At 49.4% G+C, this 24076-nt stretch overlaps 1 protein-coding gene and 1 pseudogene across 1 annotated transcript; one reads left to right on the top strand and one right to left on the bottom strand.

Annotated features, from left to right (window-relative positions):
• The first annotated feature begins 7627 nt into the window (after positions 1 to 7627).
• Positions 7628 to 11120, top strand: LOC139051833 (uncharacterized; annotated as a pseudogene).
• On the bottom strand, positions 11053 to 14587 carry LOC135914130 (uncharacterized). The gene is made up of 10 exons (XM_070528889.1): positions 13241 to 14587; positions 12797 to 12974; positions 12486 to 12518; positions 12338 to 12397; positions 12213 to 12239; positions 12098 to 12142; positions 11629 to 11676; positions 11523 to 11564; positions 11394 to 11432; positions 11053 to 11307 (listed from the first exon to the last, which is right to left on the bottom strand). The coding sequence occupies exons 1-10, from the start codon at positions 13389 to 13391 to the stop codon at positions 11169 to 11171; spliced, it is 762 nt and encodes a 253-aa protein (XP_070384990.1). The 5' UTR covers positions 13392 to 14587; the 3' UTR covers positions 11053 to 11168.
• Positions 14588 to 24076: the final 9489 nt, after the last annotated feature.

The raw sequence follows: 24076 nt of genomic DNA, 5'->3' as shown, positions 1-24076 counted from the left end.
TAGTTAATTCACGAACACCATAGTAGCAATCACCTGAGAGAAAGGTTTCGTTGTTTAGATCGAGAGCCACTCAATTGAAGGTGATGAAATGTATCATAGTGGCCGTCAGTAGCCTTTATCGACAATATGGCACATCCCTGATCACGTAACGGTAGCAATCGACTGTCCGTATGGCGAGGCACGCTATGTTCGCGAAACCCATCAGTTCACTTCAACTTCGAATTAAAACCATAAAGCATTTTTTACAGCGCCAACTGGAATGGCTAAAGTATTCTCGAGCAACTACTACGCAGCTTAGATTGCCTACAAAAGGAAAATTCAAGCACCTTTTGTCTCACCATGTCTCGATCCAGCGTTATTTATTTATACAAACGGATAACTATTCGCTTCGTCGGTACATAAAAGAGAACCTTGCAGGCTAATTTAAGTTTGCTCCAATCCAATCGCAAACATTCATAAAGAAAGCACCACAAGCCTTGCATATACTTTCACTTGATTTCTGACCCTCCACAGCGGCAATTTCGATATCTTCAATATGTCCCATACTACTAGTCATTGACGCTTCGACTGCTTTCTGGCTGCAGCTATGCGGTCCAGCAGGCATACTTCACTAAAAAAATTGCGCCGAGCAGCCTGTGTCAGTTTGCCAAACAGATTCGTCATGTATATTCCTCAAGCAACAAGCACCAGTAAATTTCTCAAGCGAGTTTGATTTCATTTGATTTATTAATTTCCATTTACACACATACATGTACAGAGGAGTGGTAAATGGAGGTGGATGAGGGAAAAAAGCCGCACAAACGCGGCTTGAGGTAGCCTCACCCTCTTAGGTACAATATGGCTGCATGGGGTAACACATCAAGCGCCATATAAATTACATTTAAATGGTGGCCATAAAACATTGCAGTTATACAATATATGAAAGCACAGTGAAATATTTCCACGATAACAATGCAAAACACACTGCGGAATAGAAATAAATAAATGATATACACTTGGTAACATAGACAAAAAAAGAGGAACATAACATGCATTATTAATCATTAACAAACGCGCTCTAAAGAGGTGAGTTGAACGTGTAGCACGGAAAAGGGAATATATATTGGTACATTGCTATTTGTACTCTGTAAATATCTGTAAGTCTTCATTAACTTTACTTCAAATTTCCGCCGCTTAAAAAAATAAACACGTGAAGAACCACCTAATGTTGACAAGCAGTTAAAGAAGCAAGTGAGGCGTGTAGAATCTAAGCTCCAGTATTAGTTAGGTTACCGTGCTACTGCCGAGCGTTTCTGTAAGAAAATGCAAAAATTCGATATTATACCATGAACTACTCGTCGTGAGCAAACCTGTTTTAGCGGAATAAAATCAACGTAACTGCTGTAGAAGTCATATATAGCCAGCTTTGTGACATACTTGTGGCACCGCGGCAGGTATGATATCATAACTGGATTCCTATAGGCTATGCTTTTGAGATTGTCTATCCGCGTATGAAAAACTCGCAATGGGCTGGTCTGCGTCGCTTCTGCTGGCACTGTAGCGTTGCCTTCGAGAGCTGCATTGTTGTCTAAGAAATTAGCTCTTTGAATAAAATGTTCGCAAAGGAAGACGTCGTAAAAATATATTTGAGACGACCACCATAAGTATACAAGCAGAGAGAACGAGGGCGAACAAACGAAAACACCGCAGAAAGCGCCCGGACAACGCCCGAACTGTAGCAGACGACAGGCGCGAGTCCGTGCCTTGACGTCACGCGAGCGGCGCTCGCAGCGCCGCTCGCGTTCGTTCTCGGGGCTAATAGATACTGGCAAGTTCAGTGGAGTGGAAAGGCAGCGGTAAGAAGCATATTAAAAAAAGCATGGCATATGGTCATGTTTGTGTTATGAATTAATGCACTGGATTACAAGAAAGGAGCAGCGGGAAATTGCACGCTGAAAACACCGATAAACATACAGTGCGATGCAACTTAAGAAATAGTTTTGAAAAGTCAAGGAATTTAGAAGAAAAAAAAAAGATTGAATCGTCGCGACGGTACATCACAGTCCCCGTAGGCGTCGAAGTCTCTACAATGAAATTATTTTTGAACAGCTCTGATAGCGCCCACGCAACAATGGTTGCTTGTATACTGTCAAATGCTCATGTTCTGCGGCCTGAAGCTCATGGCACGGTGCGAAAACGCGCGCGCGGAGAAAGCGAAACAGTGCGCGGACAAGCAAGCAGACGCGCAGTCGGTCGCTGCGAATCTTCGCGATTGCTGCATTGAGGCTTCGTTCTATTACGCTCCATTTAGTTATACAAAGGCTATAATAACATATTTCACATATTTTGCTCTCAGCGTTTACCTACCTTTCACGCAAGAAGCCGGTTTGTGAGACTCCATCGCGGCGAGCGGGCGCAGTGGCGTTCACTGTACGTATTCGGTAAAGAGATAGCGTCTGTAAACGATTGTATGCTTTCAGTTTGTCCAAGATTATTATTTAGACAGTAAGAAACTTCTCTCGTTTTGAAAGTACTTACAGAAATGTCTGGGAGAGCTCGCGCGTGGTGTTTTCAGTGAGCGCTGACAGCAAAACCTATGAGGAGCGCGCCACGTGATCCCTCATACTACGCCAGCGAGGCGCTTCCGATAGATGGCGACTCCGTAACTGCTCGCCGCCAATATTCTGCTTAGGTGCTGGCGTAAATTTTCGACAGTGGCGTAATCGTGTTCACAATTACGCCGCTGCCAAAAATTTGCACGAGTGGCGAAGCAGGATATGGTGAGTTAGTGCAGTTTTAGCTATGCGTTTGTCTGGTTGAGCTCTACAACACCAGGCACGTTTACGCCCCGACCATCCGGTAATCCGCCCAAACCGCTCCCGTTTACCGGAATAGCGTACAAGCTAAAAGTCTCTTTTAAAGGCGAGCACCTCGGCACAATACGCACTAGACGCTGCGCTGAGGCGGTACCGCAGCACAGCGACTACTTTATCACGCGGCGTCAAAACCACGACCGCGGCTTCAGCCGATCGAGAGGTGAATGACCCGTCCGTAAATATGTGCGTGCCCGGGCGTTTGGAACCACTGGTCGCCTCCGACGGGTGATATCTCCAACACTCTCTCGGGTACAGCACGTCTTCTGGCGTGTAACTATGTCTGCCATAAGTGACCGCTCGTCGCCTTCGAAAAAGGTCGAATTCCGCGTTCACGCGGTCTAGTTCTAATTCAAGTGGCGGCTGGTCAAGGAGCACTTGTAGCGCCTCCCTGCGCGTAGTGCGGTATGCGTCGGTAAGCGTCAGTAATAGCGTTCGCTGTACCGTGTTCACCCGCGCTCGGAGCCTGCAGTCAGGTTTCTCGCTCCACCACACGGGCGAAGCGTATGCTACGGCCGGCAGCAACACCTGGCGGTACAGCTGCTTTCTGACCTTGGAATCGAGGGTCGCGTGTAGTCGGATAAACGTGATTGATTTCATTGCGAGCGTCTCGGCCTTGCGCTGCAAATGCTCGGCGTGGTCGAAGAACGATAGTCGTCTGTCAATCACGACGCCCAGTATTGTGATGGAGTTCTTAAACGACAGGCCCTTCTTGCTGTTGTCAATCTTAATTGTTGGTTTACTTTTTTCCATACCCCCTTTTCCGAATGAGAATAAAACGCACTCAGTCTTATCGTGGTTAAGGCGGACTTTGGTGAAAATCGTCCATGCCTTTATAGTGGTCAGAGCGGCCATGGCTCTCGCCATGGTGTCAAGGTGGTTTCTCCCGGGGATTAAAACCACGGTGTCGTCTGCGTACGCCTGGATGCGGACGCCCTCCGGCATTTCCAGTCGCAGCAGACCGTCTACAAACACGTTCCACAGCAGGGGGGACAGGGGCGACCCCTGTGGGCTGCCCAAGGTGGCCTCCGTCGCCACGACGACCGAATGACACTCGAATCGTACCGAGCGGTCGCACAGAAACGTCCGCAGGAGCCCGAGGAGGTTGCTGGGGCAGCGGCACTCCCTGAAGTAACCCAAGACGAGGGGGTGCCACACGCTGTCGAAGGCTCCCTGAAAGTCGAGGGAGACCATCGTGACCGGCGTTCCCCTCGCCCTGTGTTCGCCGATGAATTGGCACAGGGATTGAAGCGCCATTACCGCACTTCTCCCGTGCGTGAAGCCGAACTGATGTGGGTGGATGTGATTTCCCGCGAGCAGAAAGTGATGCAATCGCTCGTACATCAGTCGTTCCAGCGCTTTCCCGAGGATGGACGTCATACATATGGGGCGGTATGCCAGTGGCGTGGCGCGTGGCTTGCCGGGTTTGGCTATGAATATTCCTTTGCCCTTCCTCCACGTCTTGGGGAAGTAGCCGAGGGCGAGCGCCGCGTCGAGAATGGTCAGTACGAACCGTCGGTGAGACGTGCAGAGCGCGACCCCCGCGTCCGCTGTCAGGCCGTTCGGGCCCGGCGCCGTTCCGATGACTAGTTTTTCCAGAGTCGCCTCGACCTCCCCTGCGGTGAAGCTGCTGTCCTGTACTTGCGACGCGTAGGGCCGCGCGTTCTGGTCGCGGATTTCCCTGTGCACGGGCAGGTCTGTGTCGGCGTCGTCTTTGGCTATCAGCGTTGTCAACAGTAGTTCTGCGGATTGCAGAACACTTTCCGTTCGGCCGCCGTCCGGTCTTTTCAGCGGCGGCAGGATCGTTCGCCCTTTAGCTCTGCCGAACGCCGCCCGGAATGGTTCGGAAGAGAGCGATTTGCGAGTATACAGTCGGCGCATCGCTCGCGCGCGTCTTTCTCTTTCGCGCTTTCGACACGACGGCGGAATTTCGCGAGCGCCTCGCTGTATCGTTGGCGGTGGATCGGCCGGAGCGCGTCGTCCCGGCATCTTTGGAATCTGCGCCGCAGGGCCCGCGTTCTACTCTTCTCGAGCTGCAGTTCCAGCGTCCACCAACTCTTTCCCGGCTTGTGCGGGAGGACCGGCCGAATATGTTTGGTGCGCGTTTTGTCGATGATGTCGTACTTTTTATTTAGCAGCGCGTCGAGCGCCCGCGTCGACCGTATGTCTGCGCCGCCCGCACGCTCGAACCACTGGATCTCTCTCAACTCCGCGACGAAGTTCAGTCTGCCGCACTTCGTTAGACGTCTTCCGCGCACGTTGTCGCTGTGCAGCACCAGGTCGATGGCCCTGTGCTCGGAGAATGTTTCGTCCGGGTACACACGCCACTTGTATCCTCGTCGGACGAGCGCAGGGGTCGCCAGCGTCACGTCTATCCAACTTTCCGTGTATACGTTGGAATAGGTAAGGGGGGGGGGGGGGGCGACGTCGCGTCGTTCAGCACCGCCAAACCGTGCGCGACCGCAAACTCGATCAGGCGAGAGCCGCGGTTGTCGTTGGCCCTCGGCCCCCACATGGCGTGCTTTGCGTTCAAATCGCTCATGACCAAGACCTCAGGCGTCCTTCCTCCGTCCAGGCACGCCGAGATCCCGTCCAAAGTGGGTTCGATCGAGACGTGCGGCGGCGCGTACGCAGCGACCAGCCTCCACTCGCGGTCCCGTTTGGTGCACCTAACCGCAACCACTCGCCTGGACACGTAAACGGGAAACACGTGGAAGTCCGGTCGACGGACAAAGACGGCGCTCAGGGGCTCCTCTTCTTCTCCGAAGTACGAGAAGTCCGGCGGTAGTTGCGGTCTCGCCCTCTTCGTGCACGGCGGATCGTTGATGGCCGCGATGGATATGCCGATCTCCTCCATCCGACGCGTCGCGGCCGCCAGCGCGCTTGGCGTGGTCTAAGTTGAGGTGCATTATGTTGGTTTCCACCGGTCGCCGCGTTTCACCGATCGAGCGGGCGCTTCCACGACGCTCACCAGTTTTCGGTCGCGTCTCCATCCCCTCACCCCCCCCGCTCCACGGTGCTCCCTCTGCTGCGGTTCGCCGTAGTGGGTGCGCGCCCTGAGACGCGCCACCTTTTAACGCGATAGCGTTAAGGAGCTCGTGTCGCAGAAAAGCCGGTGTCGTCGGCGTCGGCGTTTTGCGGCGTTGACCGTGAGCGATAAATCACGGCAGGCACTCCATAAATAAAAAGCAAGTTCCAAGATGGGCTGGGTGGGAATCGAACCAGGGTCTCCGGAGTGTGAGACGGAGACGCTACCACTCAGCCACGATTTCGATGCTTCCAAAAGGTACAAACGCGCCTCTAGTGAATGCGGTGTTGCCTTCGAAACGAGCCGTGGAAAGTTATACTGTGGTGTATATCGGTAATTATGAACATGTAACTTACAGAAGGCGCAAATACACGAGTAGCGAAGTGCGTTTCGCTGCATTTCTTCTGCGCTTTCCGCACACGGAGAGCCATCTTGCGGCAAACACAGAAGACCCCCTCCTCTCCATGAACGGCGCTGCCCCGACAGATGGCGCGCCACGCGCGCATTGGAGCTGTCGCGGCTCGGACTCTCTCCCCTGACAACGCTTCGCCTTGCTCCCTCTGTAGAATCAAGCGTCCTTCCTTTCTTTAGATCACTATCTCTCTATCTCTCTGCCCGTGCCGATCACGGCGTTTGGCTGGCGTGCATCATTTCCCCCTCCGGGATACCGAGTTCTTTGGTTCGCTCCGCTTGCTCAGGCGGACGTTTCGTTGCTGCGCCGAACGCCGCGTTGCTCGACCATATGGCTCGACGCTCACCGCGTCTGATGCGGGGCGCCTCGTAAGTGATGGCTGCCCTGTAGCCCATTGTCTTACACCCATTGGCGGGTCGACGGGAACGCTATCGCGTTCCACTCTTGAAGGCGAAGCTTAAGCGTCCTCCAATTTTTCTACGAGCACCGGACATTCGGGGAAACCGGTGGGATGGTTCTTGTCGCTGTGGCCCGCCCTGTCGCACTCCGAGCAGCGCACTTCGGCGTCTGCCATCTTCACTTTGCAAGTCACGGCCGAATGATTGCCGCCGCACTTCATACATCGCGCCTTGGACGGGTCCGCCTTGTGAGGGAATGTCATGCACCCGTCTCCGTACGTCGCCCGAAAAGTGCACGTGGGCACGTGCAGATCTTCTCTTGCACGCACTGAAGTCCACCCCGCCGACAGCCGCGGTCGCGACATCATTCTCTTAAACCCTTCCGGGTCGACTTCCGCCACGTACGATCACGTGCCCGCCCTTTCTCCGAACGTAATCCGGATCTTGCACTTGTCGAGGTCGAGATCGAGACCCTGATTACGCTCGTTCAACGTGCGTAGGAATTCTTCGGGGCCGATATCGGGATCAACTCCCGAGAACTTTATGCAAGGATTGCGTTATTGCGCTACGCGCATAATAGACGCGCGCGTAACCGAGTTCGCAACTATCGCTTGTTCAAGGTTATCTAACGATTGGCGGTTGTCCGTAAATACGGTCAGTCCGTACCTCGTTTGGCGGAGCGTCCAGGTACGAACACACTGGCGTCAAAACGCGCGCGGCAGGGAGGCCACATCGGTTGTGCGCGCGGCGGCCGCCGCGAAGCCACGTGCCAGCGCTGATCTCGCCTTGTCTCGAACTGCGCGAGCATAGGCGCGATATCGCGGGTGTCGCGCGCTTTTTCCTTGCTCGGTTAGCAGACCAGCTCCTCGTCATCTACCGCGCTGATCGCGTTGATTCCTGCAATGGCAGATGCAGACGACACGATGTTCAGACGACGATGAGCGTTTTGGTCATTGTGTGTTCTCTGCTGTTGCGACGGCGGCGCGCGCAAAAGGCACGCAGACGAAGGTTTTGGGTGCACCCCCTGCTGGCGCTACCGAGACGTTGAGGGGCAAGCGAATGTTTTGCTTCCCCGGCTGCGCGCCCGAGATGAAGGCTTCTTCCGAGAGTGAGTGATTATAACCTTTTTAAACGCGTAGTGTGCCGTGTGGGTGACGTGATATTGATGTCTTTGATTCTTGATTATAGCTTCCTTCGGATGCCGCCGAGCTCGTTCGACACACTGCTCCACCTAGTTCGGCCTGTGATTGAGCGGCAGGACACTCCGTTCAGGCGGTCGATATCCGCACACGATCGATTTGCCATGACAGTAAGGTAAGTCCGAAAGTCCGTGACCCGGTACTGTCCCGTCACAGTGCCTGATCAGCAGTCCCTCGGAAAATATTGTGTAAAACATGCCGCATGAGCATTGTGTGATGAAACTCACCCCCTCTCCTCCTCATTTATCCTTTTAGACGTATGTGATGAGAATACGCTTTTCAGATTTCTCGCAAACGGCGAGACAATGAGAAGTTTGTCGTTCAACTTCCTGACAGGATGATCAACGGCTCGCATGATCGTAAGAGAAACTTGTGCTGCATTATGGGAAATACTTCAGCCAATCTATGTAAGATTTCCACAAACAGCAGAAGAATGGAAAAAAGTAAGTGCACTGCAGTCCGTTTTGTCATGCGGAGAGAGTTTGTGGTGTTGACAAACGTCCAGCTTGCCTTTCTTTACCTCATTTGTTATGCTACTGACTTTCCCAATGCCCCCTGCGTACTGACTTTTCAAATTTGTTGAACTCCGGCATCTCATAACGCATAAGACAACTAAAGGTTGCCTTATGCATTACTACGCTATTGTTTTGTCACAGTCTCATATTATATTGCCTCCCGATCACTCTTTCATATTACCACAGACATGCTTGTCGACTGGAATTTTCCCAACTGCATTGGATGTATTGATGGAAAGCATGTGAGCATTGAATGTCCTGCAAATTCAGGGTCACGAAACTTGAATTACAAGAAGTCGTTCAGCACAGTCCTCATGGCAACATGCGATGCCCATTATAGGTATGGTGCATTCATGGCAAAACAAAACTTTTGTTAAACTACTCGTTAATGGGGCATTTTTCTTGTGAATCATGAAAAAAGTGTATTATATTCATTGAAAGAGAGTGCTATTGTATGCACTGAAAGAAAAGAGGACAGTTCAGTGGTGTAAGTTACATGACGAATTAAGGAGCATAGCGTAGACAGGTGTATGATTACAATGGTTTGCTCACGGAGGTTGACAGTAAACATATTTGGTTCTGCACAAATAGCACCAGATGTTAAGATGGTAATCTGAGTTGTGATTGTGTGTGCCATGTATATTTAGTCAAACTATAATGCAGCGCCGATATCACTTTTACGAGACTTGAACGCAGTAGTGACTTCAGCAGGAGCAAGGTGAAAGTCATCTGCTACAGATGCTAAATGGGCTACACTGAAACTTGCTTTATTTCAGTTTTGTGTATGTGGACGTTGGCCACTACGGGGGAGAAAGCGATGGAGGAGTTTTTTTAAAGAACGAAGTTGATGCGCATATTGGGCGAGCGCAGATTTGGGATCCCCCCAGCAGCAACAGTTGGCTCAGCGGGACTGATACCATACTTGATGGTGGGCGACGAGGCCTTTCCATTGAAGCCTTACCTCATGCGGCCTTATCCTCGACGTGGCAAGTTGCTTCAATTACTTTTAACGCTGACATGTTCCTCTGATTGCCGAGATGAAATATCAATGCAGCTGTACTGTGTTACTGCTGCCACTGCTTTCCATAGCAGATACAGTTTCGTGCAATGCATGCATACGGTAAAAATGGTCAAACAATTTCTACAAAACATTTACAAATGCAGTCTAGCCTGCATGCATGTACATAGTAAGTCCTACAAGGAAAGCTTGTTTCTGCGTGGCAAAAGAAATGGTGCAGAGGACTAAATTTCGTGTATGCAGTGCAATATGAGTGTATTAAAATACTTTTATTACTGATAATTTACATGTTATGTTGCATTTTGTGTGAAAGCAATAGTATGATGCAGTAATAAAATGTAATACTGACATACAAGGTTTAATTGCATCATTGTAAGCAAATGCATGAGCACTTCTAACCTGTTTTTCTGACAGGATAATATACTGAATATCACAAGTTGTAAAATTCAGCCAAAGGTGGCCCTATGTAGTATTTCTTTAGCACAACTTAAGCATGCAAAAATAAATGAAACCCGTATAATATCAGTTTATGTAGCATTTCAAATTGGCTGCACTGGAACGAGGCACCCAGTGGACATTAGATGTAGGAACAGTTTCTTTCTTTTCAAGTTGTATTCAGCGGGTGCCACAGTTGCCAGTTATATAAATGATTTGAAATTAATGCTATTGCATGTTTCATCTAAGTATGTAAATGTATGCTGTAATTTGAATTCCCTGACTTTTTGTTTTTTCTAGCTCTTCATGCCTACAGTGTCAGCCAGTACAGCGAGTACTTGAAGAGGGCAGTGTTCAATTACCGGCTGAGTCGTGCAAGCAGGCTCATAGAAAACAGTTTTGGTATCCTGGCTAGGTGGCGAATACTGAAGAGACCTTTTCGAGCGTCAGAAGAAACCACTGAGAACATTGTAAGGGCATGTGTGGCGCTTCACAATTTTCTGATGAAAGAGTCGGTGTTCGCAAGGACAACGTACAACCCTCCTGGATTTGTTGACCATGAAGACTGGGAGAGAAATGTCACAAATGGGGCATGGAGGAACGACAGCAGTGCCCTTCCTAGATGGACAGACCAGGGGTACCACTCTGCTCAGTAATTATTATTTCCATGAGGGCATGAAATCAGCTATATTTTGCATTTCCTGTTTTATTTACATTAAAGCAATTGAAGCTCATCAATAACAAACAGCGAAACCTTCAAAACATCTCATTTAACTTGATCATTTAACACATGGCATAAGATCTTGTTCATTAGAGTTTGCGTTAACAGTTGTAACAGTGCAAAAATACATGCGTAGTGCATGTTTTCAACAAAGTCAGTGGGTACAGCTAACGACGAGGAGTAAAACACACCCATTAGAACTGTGACCTTAGTCAGACAGGCAGAATAAGCTGAAGGAAAAAGGTTGAACATCTCGTGCTTTTCTCTGTTACAGGGCTGCATTGGAAGTAAGGGATAGACTGGCATCCTACTTCATGAGTGACGGCGAGGTGCCACGGCAGGAAAGTGTCGTGACCCGTGCAGGACGGCAGGTAATTTCCGATAGCAGGCAACTACTTGTCAGTATGCACAAACACTATCATGTCAAAAGAAAGCCGAAATTGCTTGCTTTCATAGAAAAATATTATCGATTGCTTGCACTTTACATTTCATTTATTCATACTGCTCCATTTCGGCTTCATACAGCAGCTTGTGGATTTTGAATGTTACCTCGCATCTTTTTTTTTTTTGTAGCATCCTCAGCTTAGCAGCTATCCAGTTTGCTGCCTCCTGACTGTCATCTGTCGGTGCAGGCATTTCTTCTTTTTTAGTTCTAACAGCGTAGCTGAGCAGCTGCCCAAGACATCTTTCACCGCTTCGTCGAAGCTGTCAGACTGCCTTCTTTTGGTCCTGCATATAAATATATCAGCGCAATGTTTACTTGCAATCACTGATTATCATTCAAATGCTGCAGGAAATGTGAACCATGCCAGTACATAGAGGAAGGTCCATTGGATGCTCGCCTCTTGGCAGACCTGCAGGACAGGCCACATCATTACATTCAACAAATGCACTGGAAAAGTATGTCTGCTTCTAATCCAAGAAAGTGCGCACAGCTTTCTTACCCTGGATCTGGGGCAGTGGCTCCTGCTTGTGAAGTTGACAACCTGCATCAAACAAATCTTTGTTATGGTGCCATATTCCGACACAAGGAAGTGAACACTAACTTACGCTGAAGAGCCAGCAGCAGATGCCGCACCTTCTGATGTGCTGGGGAGCCTATAGAAAAAATAAATATGTTGCCATTTATGCCGTGCAAAAAACATGTTGTCTACTTGCAATGCTACGAAAAGGAGCAAGACACATCACACTCATCTAATACCCGAAAGCTTGGTTTCACACCTTGTTGCAGTTTTTAGACGTGCAGTCATTAAATAGGACACTTAAACGTTTTCCCCAGCACATTGCAATGCAGTGTTGAGTGTGTGATTCACTTGAAACTGCACACCTGCGGCGAGTCATGACAGCAACTAAGGCAAGATCTGTATGCACATAAAACTAATCCTTCTCTATGGGAGTGCAGCATAACAGTGCATAATAGAGTAGACCCACTCTTATACGTGAAAGGCTTGTGGAAAGGGTGCATTGATATGGAACCTGTGATGCACCACAGCTAGGAAAACTGAAAATCACCACCCACCTCAAATCGTCTTCATCAGTAAAGTCATTGCGGCTGTCAGAGTACCTGCATTATATAAAGACATAGGATGTTACTACTATTGGCGGATAATGACACCACAATTAGTACAGCTTACATTTCTTGAAAAAGCGTAGCAGCCGGGCTTGATATACAGCCGCACAGGTGAATGAAATGACAATGTTGTACATAAACTGTTTCACCGCAGTAACCGTTATGGTCAGCAAACAATGAGGTGCACACCTGGCCACCAGACTCGGACTGGAAGGGCTGTTGGATGACAGTGGAGATGGCAGAATGGAGCTGCACAAAAGCACAGATGCATAACAAGTTAAATCACTTGAAGCTTTATAAACTGAAGTTACACTTATGGAAACAAGACTTAACGTACACGTCCTCTTCTGGGGGCACATTTGATGAAGACCTGAAATATAAAATTTGAGGTGTTTTGATGCAATCCCTGCAGATTTCTCGCCAGGAAAATGGTAATGTGAAAATTACAATGGCGAAGCTACCAGCGCAGCTGAAGGGAATAAATTCTTAAAAACACAGATGCTTGGGCAGTCAAAGCAGGTAAAAAGATATTAAACAGGAAGAAAGCGGCTTAAAAAAGAGTGGTAGGACAGGTGACAGTAGTGAAGGTATCAATGCCAGGCTTGAGTAGGCGCAGATGGCTACGCAACTAAGTTGCCTTTTTTTTACCTTTCCGCATAATGTTGTGTGTGCCCGAGCATGCCATCCACGATGTCAAAAAGTGTCCACTTCGTGTGGACCTTTCCGACCTCTCCTCCGGCGCCACTTTTCCGGGCCCCCTCCGACGCCGACACAATTTTGAGCCACCGATCTTTCACATCTTTAAATTTTGCGGCTGCTTGCGGTCCTGCAGAAATGCCACTGTTTATCACCAAGAAAGGTTGCAAAATGAAAAGATGAGCAACTTGAGCGCTCAAGCGGCGCTGTACGAAGCGCGCAGCCTGATATGATATGCGAACCGCTCAGGCAAAATGCCCGTAGGAAACCGAGATTCCATCTCATTTGCTCCGCAGCACACCGCTAAAGCACTCTAAACAAGTGTGCTCACCCCCGCACATTCCTGCCGACGTGAACATTAAGCGGAAGCTCAGATAAAGAATGAAAACAACTCACCAGTCAGATCGTATGTTCTGCCGATGATCGCCCACCGGTTCATTTTGGCGTCCCTATCTTTATACTCCGGGTGAGTTTTACCATATAGAAAAGGGAACAAGCGAACAGTCTCTAGAAATTGCTCCATCATGTTCTGTCGGTTCAAATTCATTTTTCACCGTGGATGCACACGAGCACGTGGATGCACATAAAGCACCAGCGCTGTTTGTCGCGGCTGGCTCGGAGCGCTCGTTCGTCGATCGTGGTTCCACCGCCGCCGCTGGAAGTTAACTTCGGGAGTAGCCAAGAGGTGGCGCTTAGGAGAAAGCCCGGACGTTTTATGCGGACGACATTATGTTGCTAGCTAACAAGCAAAGTGATCTGCAACGTCTGGCTAATATCTGTGGACAGGAAGGCAACGATTTAGGTTTGAAGTTTAGTGTTAGAAAATCAGGTGTTATGGTATTCAATGAAAACAGTGAACAGACAGTGGAGATACAGGGCCAAGAAATACCTCGGGTAACAGAATATAAATGCCTTGGTATATGGATAAACGAAGGCAATGGATATATGGAAACACAGGAAAAAACCATAACAGTAAAGGGGAAGAGAAATGCAACCATAATGAAGCACAGAGCGCTATGGGGATACAATAGGTACGAGGTCCTCCGAGGTATGTGGAAAGGTGTAATGGTTCCAGGACTTACTTTTGGAAATGCGGTTGTTTGCTATAAATCAGGGGTACAATCAGGACTCGACGGGAACCAAAGGTCAGTGGGTCGCCTTGCATTGGGCGCTCACGGGAAGACTACAAATGAAGCTGTGCAGGGTGATATGGGCTGGACTAGTTTTGAAGTGAGGGAAGCTCACAGTAAAATTGAGTATGAAGAACGGCTGAGGTATATGGAAGAAAGTAAATGGGCTGGGAGAGTGTTCAGGTATCTGTACAGGAAAAACATTGATTCACAGTGGAGGAAAAGGACTAGGAAGCTTACCAGCAAGTATGCGGCCTGTAGGGTGGACAACACAACAACAAAGGTCAAGCGGAAAGTCAGAGAAGCTGAAATAATCTCATGGTGGCGGCAATGGAAAAGAAACCTGCCATGAGTAACTACTTAAGAGGAAAAAATGAAATCAGGAAAGAAACCATTTATGATAACTCAAAGGGAAGCTCATTACTTTTCGAAGCGAGATCAGGATGCCTTAGAACACGCACCTATAAAGCGAGATATAAGAAGGAAGAAGAAGCATGTGCTTGCTGTGGTAAAGCTAGGGAAACTACGGAGCACGTTTTATTAGAATGTGAAGACGTCTACCAAGCGGTCGATTTAGGCACCACTGGCCTCCTTGAAGCCCTTGGGTTCAGAGGGAGCAGTGGTAAAGCAAACATGTCCGCAATAGACATTAGTAAGAGGCGACTGGAGGATTGGTGGAAGAAAAGTAGGGAAACGACAAAAGACGGAGACGTACAAAAGCACAGTTCACAATAGGGGATCAGAAAATTTGGACGTGGTCGTTCATAGTGTTTTTGTAGTCTTTTTTCATTGTTTAACCTAGGTAGAATATTAGGCAGTATAGTAGCAAGAGCTTGGTGGCGCAACCCACCGCCCCGTTCCAAAGGGGACGCTCATAACATCCATCCATCCATCCGGACGTCTCTCATTGGTTCGCGGCACGCGGCAAGCTGCCGGAAATGGCTCCTCGACCCATCCTCTGCGCGGCAGAAAAAGGAGCTTCCGCGGCAGGTTTCGCGGCGGCGTTCCGCGCGCGTTTTGACGCCAGTGTGTCCGTACTTTCACGTCTCTGATGTCCTTGACGTGCGGGTCCACATTAGTCTTCAAGAGCCTGAGGACGTCCCTCGCCGGCGTCGCGGACGCTCCCACCGGCGTCAGGAAGGCGACGTGCTTGTGCGGCGCGCCGGGCCTCCCTGCGTCGGCGCTCGCCGCCGCAGCACCACCGGGTCCGCCGTAGGCCGCGCCGGCAGCGGGCGCAATGCCCGCCTTCAGCGCGGCCGCGTAGTCCATGCGGGCGGCGGGCGCGCCCGCCGAGCCGCCCACGCCGCCAGCGCCCGAGGGCGCGGTGATCCCGGCCACAGGTGCGGCAAGACCACGACCGGCGAGCCCGGGACCAGTCGTCGCGACCGCGGGTCCGTCCAGCCTGGCCTCCGCGACCGCTAGGCGTCTCCGCATCTCGGCCGCCTCCCCCCGCGCCTCGATGAGTTGGCCCTGCAACGCGAGGGCCGCGCCGCGCTCCGTGGCCGCCTCCGCCCTCAAGTCGGAGCATAAGGCGACCATCTCGAACACTTTGGTAATAAAAAATTTCCGTGCCTCCACAGAGACCCGGTTCGCCGGCAGGCTGCAGTACGCGAGGACCTCCTCCTCGATCTCCCGCACCCGCCCCTGCGTCCGGGCCCCGAGATCTCCAGGAAGCACCACCGCCACGGCCGTGTTCTCCGATACCGAGGAGAGCACCTCTTCTTCCTCTCCACCGGCAGACGGGGGCTGGTTCTCCTCGGCAGCCGGCAACTGATCTATACGATCACAGAAACGCGCGACCACCGCGTCCCCATCCTCCGAGAAGTCGGACCCCCGCGAGCGGGGTGACTCCTCGGCAGCCGGACGCCGCGGGGGGGACTGGGTCGGCGAGACGTTCTTTGCCTTACGTGTGCTAGGCATGGCTGGGGCTCAGCAGGTATGAGCCCTGGCCATCTTGGCCCCAACGGCCGGCGGCAAGGAAATCATGCGGAAAATGCAAATTAAACCACTGTTCCCCCGGTTTTCGCGTCGAATAGGGTCCCTATACGTTTAAAAACAACCCCAACTAACATTTAGAAAAGCCGAATCGGAAATACCTGAGTTTCCGTGGAAAATCTGGGACCTCGAATCGCACGCCCAGCCGACCAGTTGCACGAGCGCTCGTGCAACTCCAGGACTGAATTTTCCGCCTTGCTTGTTGCGCTGAGCTTGCCCTGGCGCTATCGAGTTATCATGTGGCGGGTGTACCGCCCCAGTAATCTTTATTTCTGTTGGCCTCTAGTGAGCCATATACGGTGAACTGGACGTGGCTGCGCATTTGACGCCTTAGTCCGGTCACGCACTCTAATAAAACGCCATACAAAAATCCTTTTTGGAATCCGCCCTCGCGTTTACCTCTGCCATTTCAAACAAGAAAAATATGCACTGACGTTTCCGGCGTGTTTGTTCGGCTGAGCTTGCCTTGGCGCTATCGAATTATCATGTGGCGGGTGTACCGCCCCAGTAAACTTTACCTATGTTGGCCTCTAGTGAGCCATATACGGTGAACTGGACGCGGCAGCGCTTTTGACTTCTTAGTCCGGTCACGCACTCTAATAAAACGCCATAAAAAAATCCTTTTTGGAACCCATCCTCGCGTTTACATCTGCCCCTTCAAACAAGAAAAATATCCATAGCTTTATGTGGCCCCTTGGTCGAAAAAAAATGGAAAAATAAAGCAGGGGCAAACCAGCAGCACCGTTAAGGTATAACGGGTATAAAACCGAATATAAAATAAATGAAAAGGGGCCGCCAAGGCAGCCCAAATCGGTTTTAGAGAAAAACCAATTTATAAAAGAAATGAAGGCGGAGGCAAGCTTACAGTTAGGGCAAGATGTATAAAACAATGTCACTGAGAGAGGAGGGGATCAGTGAAGTGTAAACTGCCTCCTAAGAAATTGGTCTGCAAACTGCGCATTCACCCAAAGCCGCACCGTCCCCAAGGCAACCCACCAATGCCCGTGCAGCTGTTTTATTGTAGATAAGAACCAAAGCATCTGTGCTTCTTTGTGGAGGTGCTCTTGCCACGTGGTCTTGTCGTGCCGAGTCGAGTTGAATGGTCCGAATAAAGGTCCGCTCGACGGTGACGTCAACGTTCTTCTGGCTAAACAGGTGCACAATTTGTATGAGAGTAGAGAAATGGGGAAGGGAAAAGGGAAAGATGAAATGGAGAGAAATGGCAATGTAGCATGCGGTTAGGGCCATCCAACACGGGAAACCCCGCCATAGTTGGCTTATGCAGTGTGGATGGCCAAGAACAGTCATGCGAGAGTAATATGAAATGGTGAAGCGAGAGTCGTAAGGAGGAGGGAATTAGTGGGCATCGGGAAGCGAAGGAGACACAGTAACAGAAGGGGAAGGAACGGAGAGGGTTAAAGCTGTATTAGTTGCAGGAGCAGGGCGCGGGATCGTGTGGTTTTTATGATGGCGGGGTACAGGTCCGGAGAAAGGGCATCGATATTAAGAAGGCGGCGCAGCCGCGAAGCAACAACTTCGGTTCGCGGGCATGAGGTCATGTAGTGAATGTCATCTACATTAGGGGTACCACACGCGCACCGATCAGAGGCAATAAGGCGGAAACGGTGGAGGTAGTATGGAAAGTGGCCGCGTCCGGTGAAGAAATGCGTGAACAGACGAGGCGGGAGAAACCAAGCTGGAATGGCATGTACACTCCCGACCCATCTGTAAAGGCTGGTACCTTTTCCCTCGCGCTGCCAGTACAAGTGCCATTGCTGTAATGATGCGGTAAATAGCGTCTTTTTGACCGACCGGACTGAGGTGGCGCAGGAATGAAGTAAACCACTGCGTATCGCCGATGACGTGGCCTCGTCTGCTATTTCGTCACCAACTACGCCCCGGTGGCCAGGGACGTGGAAGAGGCGTATAGTGCGACCCACGAGTTGGAGCTGGCGCAGCACTTGCTGAAATTTCCAGACGCGTTTATCCGTATGGTGAAGGCTGGAAATCGCCCTCAAAAGAGACAGACAGTCTGTATATAGGTGGATGATTCGAGCCCCATGCACGTTCACTATAAACTGGAGGGCCTCTTCAAAAGCAATGGCTTCAGCACTGTATGCGCTAGTGGCATTTATTTATTTACAGTACACCCTGCAGCGCCGAAGCATTTTAGCAGGGGAGTGGGTACAACATGAAGTGACTAGCACGAGAATATAATCACACAAAAGGGAGGGATGACAACGGAGCAATGCATCAAGATTAAAATAAGTACATCAAAAAGTACATGAAAACGGTACATCAAAAAAGTACATGAAAAAAGTACATGCAAACAGTGCAAGAAAAACAGTGCAAGAAAAACAGTGCAAGAAAAACAGTGCAAGAAAAGGTTCATTCATCCTGCAGTCATTAGTTTGAAAGACGATTGCAATTACAAATCATTGATTAGTCTTGAAAATGCATCCCGAGGAGCACTCACAACTTCAACTGGCAACTTATTCCATTCAGAAATACTGCGGGGAAAAAAAGAAAACTTCATATAATTAGTTTTGCAGGAAATTTCACGTATTTTGAAACTGTGGTCTCTTCTGTTTGATATATAGTGGGTTGCTTTAAGGTATTTTAGCTTGTCAATGCCTGTCGCGTCAGTGTATATTGCGTGCAGAAGTTTCAACAGTCGGTGCTTCTGGCGTCTTATCTGTAACGGCTCTAGTCCGATGTGTTTCTTTATAGCTGTTATGCTTGCGTGTCTGGAGTACTGCTTTGATATAAACCTGGCAGCGCGGTTTTGTATGCCTTCTAACTTTCCTTTCTTTCCTTTATTTGTTTCCATTGCTAAAATACAATGACGAGGGCTAAGATAAAAGCTGCAATGAGGCAGCTTGAGGTGCCCTTAGCCCCCGTGTTACATGGTGGCAGTGAGTAGCGCAATCAACCGTTCGCAAAGAACATTACATATAAATAATACTTACAATCATCAATCAAGAGACTTTTCTATGACGGAACAAACAAACAAGGAACAAAGAAATGGGATAAGGACAAATAAAAGCAATGCAGATAGTAGGCACCACCACATTACATACACTTGGCAATACATAAATAAAAGTTAAAATCGCGTACACTTGACGATGCATAATTAACGGTGAAAAGTATCGATGGTCGATTATTATTGTAATTATTAAGTGAAAGAAAAGGACGAGCAAAAATTATGTCATTACAAACATTAACAAGACACACATGTGAATATAGGTGAGAAAGGAATTACGCTTGATTCATTATTTAGGAGAAGGTTCTGATAAGTAACGACAGTTCTGACCGTGTTATGTTAATGATGTCAATACCAGCGTCATGTAATGTATTAAGCAGTCTGGGTAATTTATTTTTCGTCATTTGCAAACCGTAGTTAGTTCTTGAAGGGGGTATAGACCAATATTCTCCGCGTCGGGTAATATAGGTAGCTGTATTTCTTTGCAGACAAGCAATTTCATTAAATACGCTGTTTTCAGAGTTTGAGTTTGAGTGCCATGTACGAAGGAGAGAGCGGTTGTATAGAGAGTAGATTGTAGGTATGTTGTATTGTTTAAAAAGGTTTTCACTGTGACTGTGATATGGCACATTTGCAATTATACGTACGATCTTTTTCTGTAGTAAGTGTATTTTTCTGAGGTTAGTTTCAGTTGTTAGGTTATTGTTAGTTGTTAGGTTATGTTATGTTAGGATTAACTTATCAATCAGGTACCGCTGGTGGGGATCCCACAAGGCGGTGGCATATTCTAATTGCGGCCTTACCAGCGACTTATATGCTATGGTTTTAAGAATCTGAGGGGCAGTTCTAAGGGTTCGTATAAGTAGGCTAAGCATTTTCCCGGCTTTCCTGACGGTCATATCAATATGGCTGGAAAAGGACAGATCAGCAGTTAGATGAACACCTAAGTATTTAATTTCGTTAACCTTCCTGAGCATGGAATCCCCCAGTTTGTAAGTAGGTTCATTAGTGATTTTAGATTTAGTGAATGTTACCTGGTAACAGTTATCAGTATTCAGGCTAAGTTCCCAGTTTTGACGCCAGGAGGCTATGCTGTTGAGGTCCTGCTGGAGTACGTTCTGGATCTTAAACTTGCGCACCGCAAGAAGGCTTCCGCGCGGGTCGAATACCACAAACGCCGCTCCTGCCGCGACTGCCGTGAAGGCGCCGTCCGTGTATACGTGATAAGCCGGCAAGGAGGAAAGTAGGGCTGCCTGGGAGGGTGTCAAACGAGTGAACGAAAAGCGACAGGCCGCGTGCGGGTGATGCGACCAGTCGTCCAATGGACGTGCTATGGAGGTCGGGTGGAAAGTGACCTGGCCATAATGCGTGATTTGGCGGAGAGTTAGGATGGAGAACTCTGCCCCCAACCTGTCCAACTCCACATTCAAAGGTGGACAGTTGGCCATGATATGCAGTGCCGTGGTGCGCGTGGTATGGTATGCGCCGGTCAAGGCCACGAGAATAGAGCGCTGAACAGACAATACTCGGGTGGTTAAGAATGATCATGGAAAAGCCGGCCACCACACCGGAGACGCGTAAGCAATCGAAGGAAGCAGAACCTGCCTATATAGAGGCCGTATAAGCACGGGACGCAGCGCAAAGTGCGTGCGTAAAAATTTAAGAGATCTCGCCACCAATACCTCGGCTTTGGTCTTTAGAAAATCAACGTGGGCGTGGAAATTAAGTTTGTCATCAAAGACCACGCCGAGAATTTTAATGTGGCCTTTGGGTTTTAGATAAGCGCCGTCCAATCTAATGGAAGGACGCCGCTTAGAGGCGCCCATGTGCCCATTGTTGAAAAAGACGAAATAGGACTTTTCGTGAGTAATTGTAACCTTGTTTTGCTGAGCCCAATTGCAAACCAAGGTGAGTACAGTTTCTGCAAGGGCCTGCAACTGCAAGCGCGATGGAGCGGAAACGAGTATAATGGTGTCGTCTACATATGCCTGTATGTGTACCCCCTGTGGAAGTGGAAGGTCTAATATCGAGTAGATGACCAAATTCAACAGTAAGGGGCTAATTGGTGAGCCCTGAGGACTTCCAACAGACGGACGCGCCGATGCGTCTCCCGCGTTTGCCCGAAAGACTACTTGGCGGTCCGTCAGGAAGGATTTCAGTAGGTGGTAAATAATGGCAGGGCAGCGGTGTTGGCGTAGAAAAAATAACACCGAGTCGTGCCACAGGCTGTCAAACGCGCCTGTGAAGTCTATGGAGATCAACACCGTTGATATCTTGGCAGCTTTCTGCGCACTAAGACGACGTTGTAGGGCATACAGAGCCAGAGGGGCGCTCCGCGCATGAGTAAAACCGAATTGTCGAGCGTGAAGGAGGTTGTGTGTGTGGAGAAAATAATACAGGCGAGAATTTAACAACCGTTCTAATATCTTACCGAATATAGAGTTGATTACTATGGGCCGATAAGCGGAAGGGAGAGAAGGGGGGCCACCGGGTTTGGGGATGAAGATGATCCGGCCGACCTTCCACACGGAGGGGAAGTGGCCCAACCGGACAGAGGCATTGAAGATGTCAAAGAAGAAACGCGGATGTAGTCGGTACAGGTTGCGAATGAACATGGCGGTAAGCCCGCCTAGTCCCGGCGCCGACTGCGGATTGCCCCGGTAAACCGCTCGTTGAATCTCCGCCTCAGTAAAGGGATAAGCATCCCGTACAGCAGGATACGGAATCTGTACCACAGCCCGAATGCGACGATGGTAGTCGCTGTCAGCGGTTGGGTCATCCGAAGCGACATGCGTCCGTAATAGGAGGGCCGCCGAGTCTAAGATGGACGTGGTGGGAGTACCGTCCGGACCTTGTAGCGGAGGAAGAGAATATAGGTGGACAAAAGCGTAGCAGTTTGGGCGAGTTGGTATGTCATGACTGTTTTAGGCTTGTAGCGCAGCTCGGAAGAGCAAAAAAGGAATAAGGTAGGGGTAATCAAAGGGAACGGGAAACAGAGTGAGCGCTAACTTCCAACTGACAGTTTATTTCGTGACACGAGACTACTTATACGCTCGGCAAACCATATGACATCAGGAGATAACAAAGACATGAAGCAACAAAACCGATAGTGACCAAGTGGTAACATTCAGACAGCCTGTGGCTGCAGTCGGAGATACGCCAATTCATTGTTTGATAATGATAATGAAGGTGAGCTTACACATGCATGGCCCAGACCAATGATAGCCTTTGCTTCGATGATTTCTCTTGTGAGCTGATTACGACTGCGACCAAGAATGACGCATTCCTCTAAGACAGGTTCGCAACCACACGTTTTGCAGTGCTGCGCCAGAAACCACCCAGCTGTAATACAATTCTTGGCATTGTAACGATGTTCGCGCAGCCTCTACCTCTACTATTCTATTCCTCACAATGACCAGCTGTCAGCTATATCGCAGACAATTGATGAATCTGGCGTCACCCGTTTTCAAAATAATGCTGGGATGTCTAGTGATAACTTTTTAGAACTTTTGAGCTTTTATTTGTCATCTACGTTCATTACATGGAATGACACCATCTATTTGCAAAAAAACGGAGTGTGCATTGGTTCGTGCATTGCCCCGCTCCTCAGTGATTTGTTTTTAGCTCGCCTAGACGTCGCCATGTCAGTCAACCTTTGTCAGACTAACATTTTTAAAATATTTCGTTATGTGGACGATTTTTTGTTTTGTGTTCAGTGTTCTCCGGCTGACCTTGAGACTGAGGTCGCCTTGGTTGTGCCAATAGTCCAAGAATGCCTAGCGCCCCTTGACGTTACCTACGAGCTCCCACAGGATCATGAGATCCGGTTTTTGGATTTGCGCTTAGCTTGTTCGGATATTCATACGTGTTGGTCCTATGAACCGCGTGCTTACAAACCACTTCTTCCGTTTCATTCTGCCCATTCCAAGTTGATCAAGAGAGGCATTGCTAACCTTTGCCTTAATAATGCTTTGAAAAAGTCGTGCCACCATACTGTTTCGTCTAGTTTTGCCTCTCAGTGCGATCGGCTTTCGCAGGCTGGTTATCCCGTGTCCCTACAAGTATCAATAGCAGAACGAATTCTAAGAGAGCGAAGAAAAGACAACCAGCACGCAGATAATCCTGTAACTACTAGGGGTAGGACTAGCGTCATCCCTTATATTCACATCGTCTCGCATAATCTTAAGAAAATCGCCCAGCGAGCGAATGTTCGTGTAGTTTTTTCTGCCCCTAACAAGCTAATGAGGATTTGCAAACTGACTAATCCCAATAAGGTAGCTCCTCTTTCCTGTGATAAGAACCACAAAAATAAGTTTGTTAATTGCACACATTGTGTCGTTTATTGTTTTCCACTCAAGTGCGGAAAACGCAGCGTTCGGCGCGGCAACGAAACGTGCGCCTGAGCGAACGAAACGAACCAAAGAACTCGGTGTCTCGGAGGGGAAACGATCTACGCCAGCCAAACGTCGTGATCGGCACGGGCAGAGAGATAGATAGTAATCTAAACCGGGAGCACGGCGAAGCGTCGTCAGGGGAGAGGGAGTCCCGCGACGCGCCTGGCAGCGGTCCCAATGCGCGCGCGGCGCGCCTCCTGTCGGGGCAGCGCCGTACATTGAGAGGAGGAGGTCTTCTGTGTTTGCCGCAAGATGGCTCTGCGTGTGCGGAAAGAGCAGAAGAAATGCAGCGGAAACGCACTTCGCAACTCGTGTAATTGTGACTTCTGTACGTTACATGTTCATAATTACCGATATACACCGCAGTATAACTTTCCACGGCTCGTTTCGAAGGCAACACCGCATTCACTAGAGGCGCGTTTGCACCGCTTGGAAGCATCGAACTCGTGGCTGAGTGGTAGCGTCTCCGTCTCACACTCCGGAGACCCTGGTTCGATTCCCACCGGGCCAATCTTGGAAGTTGCTTTTTATTTATGAAGCGCCTGCCGTGATTTATCGCTCACGGTCAACGCCGCAAACGCCGACACCGACGACACCGGCTTTTCTGCGACACGAGCTCCTTAACGCTATCGCGTTAAAATGTTACGTTGGACAGACTGGCCGATGTCTGAATGACAGGCTGCGCGAACATCGTTACAATGCCAAGAATTGTATTACAGCTGGGGGGTTT

The sequence above is a fragment of the Dermacentor albipictus genome, unplaced genomic scaffold (genome assembly GCF_038994185.2).
Source record: "Dermacentor albipictus isolate Rhodes 1998 colony unplaced genomic scaffold, USDA_Dalb.pri_finalv2 scaffold_15, whole genome shotgun sequence".
NCBI lineage: Eukaryota > Metazoa > Arthropoda > Arachnida > Ixodida > Ixodidae > Dermacentor > Dermacentor albipictus.
Note: the sequence above shows the minus strand (reverse complement) of the source record. Positions and strands in the feature narration are given on the sequence as shown.